Here is a 6,000-nt window from a genome sequence, read left to right on the forward strand (position 1 = left end):
ACAGTGCGGCGCTCCCTCAGTACTGCCCCTCCGACAGTGCGGCGCTCCCTCAGTACTGCCCCTCCGACAGTGCGGCGCTCCCTCAGTACTGCCCCTCCGACAGTGCGACGCTCCCTCAGTACTGCCCCTCCGACAGTGCGGCGCTCCCTCAGTACTGCCCCTCCGACAGTGCGACGCTCCCTCAGTACTGCCCCTCCGACAGTGCGACGCTCCCTCAGTACTGCCCCTCCGACAGTGCGGCGCTCCCTCAGTACTGCCCCTCCGACAGTGCGGCGCTCCCTCAGTACTGCCCCTCCGACAGTGCGGCGCTCCCTCAGTACTGCCCCTCCGACAGTGCGGCGCTCCCTCAGTACTGCCCCTCCGACAGTGCGGCGCTCCCTCAGTACTGCCCCTCCGACAGTGCGGCGCTCCGACAGTGCGGCGCTCCCTCAGTACTGCACTGGAGTGTCAGCCTGGATTCTATGCCCAAGTCTCTGGAGGGGGACTTGAACCCACAACATTCTCAGAGGCGAGAGTGCTACCCACTGAGCCACGGCTGACAGCTAATTACATAGGAGCAGGAGGAAGCCATTCAGCCCCTCGATCCTGTTCCGCCATTCAGTGAGATCATGGCTGATCGATCCGTACCTCAACTCCATTTACCTGCCTTTGATCCACATCCCTTGATACCTTTACCTCATTGCGCACAGCAAGGTGCACAAACAGCAAATGAAACGATTTAATCTGTTGTTAGGTGGTGTTGGTTGAGGGAGGAATGTTGCCCGGGGCCCTGGGCGAACTCCCTACTCTGCGAATAGGGCCATGGGATCTTTAACATCTGCCTGAACCACTGCAACAGGCAGCACCATTTCAGCTGAAGGACGGCACTTTTGTACTGAATAAACAGGAACTCATTATAGTTGCAGTGAGTAAAAGCCTTACCCTGCTGAATAAATGGGAACTGCTCCCCTGATGGTTTCACTGGTAAATACATTGATTTGTTGTGACTTGAAAACTGGTATCTTTGCTGATTTTGGGACTTTTTATGGAAAATTGTGCTCGTTGACTTACATTGGCTCCCGAACCAACAACGCTTCAAATTAAAATTCTCATCCTTGTGTTCAAGTCCTTCCATGGCCCCTCCCCCCACTCCTCCAGCCCTACAACCCTCCGAGAACGTTGTGCTCTTCCAATTCTGGCCTGATTTCCATCACTCCACCATTGGCGGCCGTGCCTTCAGCCGCCTGGGCCCCAAGCTCTGGAATTCCCTCCCTAAACCTCTCCGCCTTTCTTTCCTCTAAGACACTCCTTTAAACCTCTGTTTGACCAAGTTTTTGGTCGCCTGTCCTAATATCTCCTTATGAAGCTCGGTGTCAAATTTTGTTTGATAATCGCTCCTGTGAAGCGCCTTGGGATGTTTTACTACGTTAAAGGTGCTATATAAATGCAAGTTGTTACTGTATTCGGGCATCAAATCGTTCAAGTGTAGCAATTCACAGCATTTCCTTTCGCAACAAACCACTTGTCCTAGAATGATGGATACGTCCATGACCAAGCTCATTTGAAGTAAAGTGCTGTGTGTGTTGAAGTGCAATGATACCAGGTTTAGCTACAAGCTAATCGAATGCTGAACCAGATAGTCAAACCAGTCGTGTCCAAGTCGGAGGAGGTCACACTCAAACTGACGTGGTCTGGGCTGACCGCACCTTGAGTACTGCGTCCAGCTCCCCTCAGAGCCACGGGAGACATTTCAAGCCCTGGCTGCAGTTCAGGGAAGAGGCATGGGAAGTGAGTTAGGAGGGAAAACTGGAATTGAAAGGGGGGAAACCTAGGACACTCTAAACTCGCCCCCTAGGACGAGGGATCAGGGTCAAACTGGGGAAAGGCAAATTTAGGACTGGAAGTCAGGAAGCACTTCACACAGCGAGTGATCAACGCATGGAGGGGAGGTGAAAACCCTGGAATCATTTAAGAAACAATTGGATGCTGTGATGGGAGGGACTGGACGCTTAGCTAAGATGGGCCAAATGGCCTCCCTCACCTGTATCTACCTTGTGAGATGGCAGATCCGTTTTATATTGTAGTGAGTTACTGAGGACACTTTCAGGACACTGCGCATAACTGTGGGCCATATTATAAGTGAGGACTGTTGCGTTTAATAATCAGCCCACGCTCGAGCCTATCTGATCACCTGATCCAAGACTGAGGGATAGATGAACAAATCTCCCGCCAAGGATTTTCCTTCACACGTGCCGTGTTGCATAATTACACCAGAGAGCGCGTTTCTCCTTGATAATTCTGCCACCTCACGTCAGGGTGAACGTTGTTTTGAACTTGTCCTTGTTACCTTTTTTTCTGCTGTACCCTGTCTCAATGCCACACAGCAAATAAAACATCCTACCAAATGAGTTCATCACTGGCAGCAGACTTTTACAAATCTCCAGAGCCCTGATTTGTGATGCCTGAATAAATCAAATTCCATTTTCATTCTTGATTTTTTTAGTGGTGTTTTGGGAATTCATGCTGCAAAGCCACACATTTATAATTAGGCCCATTGGTTTATGGTGACTGAATAAGTCATTCAATGGGAGACGGTGTCCTGTGTATAAAGCCCTGGGGAGACAGTGTCCTGTGTATAAAGCCCTGGGGAGACAGTGTCCTGTGCATAAAGCCCTGGGGAGACCGTGTCCTGTGCATAAAGCCCTGGGGAGACCGTGTCCTGTGCATAAAGCCCTGGGGAGACCGTGTCCTGTGCATAAAGCCCTGGGGAGACCGTGTCCTGTGCATAAAGCCCTGGGGAGACCGTGTCCTGTGCATAAAGCCCTGGGGAGACCGTGTCCTGTGCATAAAGCCCTGGGGAGACCATGTCCTGTGTATATACAGTCTCTGGGGAGACAGTGTCCTGTATATATACAGTCCCGTGTTAAAATCAAACATGAGAGGCTTGTAAGATGGATGGAAAAAATATTTGAATAAGATCATAAGAACATCAGAATTAGGAGCGGGAGTCGGCTATTTGGCCCCTCGAGCCTGCTCCGCCATTCAATAAGATCATGGCTGATCTTCTACCTCATCTCCACTTTCCCGCCCTATCCCCATATCCCTTGATTCCCCTAGAGTCCAAAAATCTATCGATCTCTGCCTTGAATATACTCTGACAGCCTCCACAGCCCTCTGGGGTAGAGAATTCCAAAGATTCACCACCCTCTGAGTGGAGGAATTCCTCCTCATCTCAGTCCTAAATGGCCGACCCCTTATCCTGAGACTTTTTTATTCGTTCCTGGGATGTGGGCATCGCTGGCATGGCCAGCATTTATTGCCCATCCCGAGTTGCCCTTGAGAAGGTGGTGGTGAGCCACCTTCTTGAACCGCTGCAGTCCGTGTGGTGAAGGTGCTCCCACAGCGCTGTTCGGGAGGGAGTTCCAGGATTTTGACCCAGCGACGATGAAGGATCGGCCGATATATTTCCATATCAGGATGGTGTGTGTGACTTGCAGGGGAACTTGGAGGTGGTGGTGTTCCCATGCGCCTGCTGCCCTTGTACTTCCAGGTGGTGGGAGGCGCTGCTGAAGAAGCCTTGGCGAGTTGCTGCAGTGCATCTTGTAGCTGGTACACACTGCAGCCTCCTAGTTCTAGACTCTCCAGCCAGGGGGAAACAACCTCTCAGCATCTACCCTGTCAATCCCCCTCAGAATCTTGTATGTTTCAATGAGATCACCTCTCATTCTTCTAAACTCCAGAGAGTAGAGGCCCAATCTACACAATCTCTCCTCATAGGACAGCCCTCTCATCCCAGGAATCAATCTAGTGAACCTTTGTTGCACCGCCACTAAGGCAAGTGTATCCTTCCCTCAGATTGACCTCACCTTCTCTCCTACTCTTTTCAACCTTGGTGGTGTTCTGCACCCAGAGTCTTGGCCCTATGCCTGGGTTTCTCAATTTAAAAATGCGGTCAATGGCTTTGCATTTGACTGCATCGCTAAGTGTTGAACAGAGTGAGACTCAAGTGAGCGAGCAGCAATTTGACTTTACGGACTGTCACGTCAACATAAATAAATCTTACTGTACGTTAGCTGGAAAAATCCATCTTTAAGGCAGCTAATATACCGGGGGGGGAATCAACAACAATTGATTCACTGTGAACAAAATCAGCAGCAAATTCACTACCTCGCTGTGCAGAGTAAACCTCAAACCCTGCAGTGTTCATACATCATAAACCTGCAGAGAAATGAAACAATGTCAAACATTTGTAACATCACAGTACCTGACGTGTAGAGCGTTAGACCTTCAGGGCAAATCATCAGCTGTAATTGTCTTTCCCTCTGTAGGTCACAAAGACCCTCAATGTGAATCTAAACAAGGGCGGAGAGAAGGAGTGAAAGGTCCTTAAGTTAGATGTTAAATATCACAGGCCCATGCGCTCTCCTCCCCCACATACATGTGTTCTCAATAACAACAGAAAATGCTGGAAAAACTCAGCAGGCCAGGCAACATCCGTGGAGAGAAAATAGAGTTGACGTTTCTACCTCACTGGCGACAACAGCAGAAGCAAGTCCCCTCCAGTGGCCCTCTGTATAGAGGAAAGAATGCCTGGGACCTCACTCCACTTTCCTGCACTATCCCCATATCCCTTGATTCCCCTGTTTTTCAAAAATCTGTCTCTCTCCGCCTTGAATATATTCACTGACCCGGCCTCCACAGCTCTCTGGGGTAGAGAATTCCAAAGATTCACGACCCTCAGAGAAGAAATTCCTCCTCATTTCCGATTTAAATGGGTGCCCCCTTATTCTGAAACTATGCCCCCTAGTTCTAGATTCCCTACGAGGGGAAACACCCTCTCAGCATCTACCCTGTCGAGCCCCCTCAGAATCTTTTATGTTTCAATAAGATCACCTCTCATTCTTCTAAACTCCAATGAGTATAGGCCCAACCTGCTCAACCTTTCGTCATACGTCAACCCCTTCATCTCCGGAATCAACCTCGTGAACCTTCTCTGAACTGTCTCCAATGCAAGTATATCCCTCCTTAAATATGGAGACCAAAACTGTACGCAGTACTCCAGGTGTGGTCTCACCAACGCCCTGTACAATTGTCCAGAACGAATCTACATTCAACCTGCCGTAGCGAGATTAAGGGATGGGAGCTGAACCTATTCCTCTCTGATGTTGAACATGTTATTCCTCTCTGCACTGTCTTGGTGGCAATTCTAGCCTGTTTAAACAGGTTGATGCCTTAAAATAGCAGAGAAAACATTCACAATCTCTCCACAGTTATTTCTAGTCACAGTCATTGGAGTCCTAAGGGCATCAGAGAAAACAGAAATGAACCCATGGGTCATGTGTCAGTAAAATACAATCTAACCATTCCCATTGTCAACTGCTGTCATTTGGTGCATACAAATGAATTGTTAAATATGTATGAGCAGGTTTTCTGACTGACATGATTTGGTACTTGCCCTGAATTAAATTAGAGCTGTTTAATAGAATGACATTTGTCCAACTGAACAGGGGAAATTAAGGTTGAATAAGACAGAAGGGAGCAAAAATAATTGATGTTCAGATTTAACAAGCACAATGGGATTGTCGGGCGCGAGTAAATGCGTATTAATATATAAAGTTAGTCCATTTTGCTAATTGTTTCTCACAAGTTAGTCATCCTGCAAAGTTTAATCGTATGAAAAGGGCAGAAATTAATTTTCTTCAAAGTCCTATTGAGGTAGGTATTGTAGCGACACGGTACATTAAATTCTATGTAATGGTTTTCTCTTCATAAATCATTCCCCCCCCATTCCACCAGCAGTGGCACAGTCTTCAGCCATTTTGTCCCTACATTTGAATTTATCTCCCTAACCCTCTTTATCGTGATACCTTCTCATGACCTTCAAAAACCTCTTCAACCAAAGCTTTGGTTACCGCTCCCCCCCCACCCACCACTCTTCTAATTCCTGCCGTGTGTCTGTCCCCCATGCTCGCCCCCTCCCCTCCCAGCATTGTCAACCTTCCAGGATTGGCCTGGAGTCTC

At 48.6% G+C, this 6,000-nt stretch overlaps 1 protein-coding gene across 5 annotated transcripts in view; it reads right to left on the minus strand.

Annotated features, from left to right (window-relative positions):
* cdk4 (cyclin dependent kinase 4) overlaps positions 1 to 4,324 on the minus strand; it is a 215,855-nt gene extending 211,531 nt beyond the window's left edge. For 2 of the 5 annotated variants that reach the window (XM_085972936.1, XM_085972934.1), the window contains exon 1: positions 4,244 to 4,321. In XM_085972936.1, the coding sequence (XP_085829062.1) occupies positions 4,244 to 4,280 (37 nt within the window). In that variant the 5' untranslated portion in view covers positions 4,281 to 4,321. Of the gene's footprint in view, positions 1 to 4,243 lie in introns of all 5 variants that reach the window. The other 3 variants (XM_085972933.1, XM_085972938.1, XM_085972937.1) reach the window with 3 other exon arrangements.
* Positions 4,325 to 6,000: the final 1,676 nt, after the last annotated feature.

The sequence above is a fragment of the Somniosus microcephalus genome, chromosome 33, assembly GCF_052327205.1.
Source record: "Somniosus microcephalus isolate GS21.2 chromosome 33, FLI_Smic_1.0, whole genome shotgun sequence".
Classification (NCBI taxonomy): domain Eukaryota; kingdom Metazoa; phylum Chordata; class Chondrichthyes; order Squaliformes; family Somniosidae; genus Somniosus; species Somniosus microcephalus.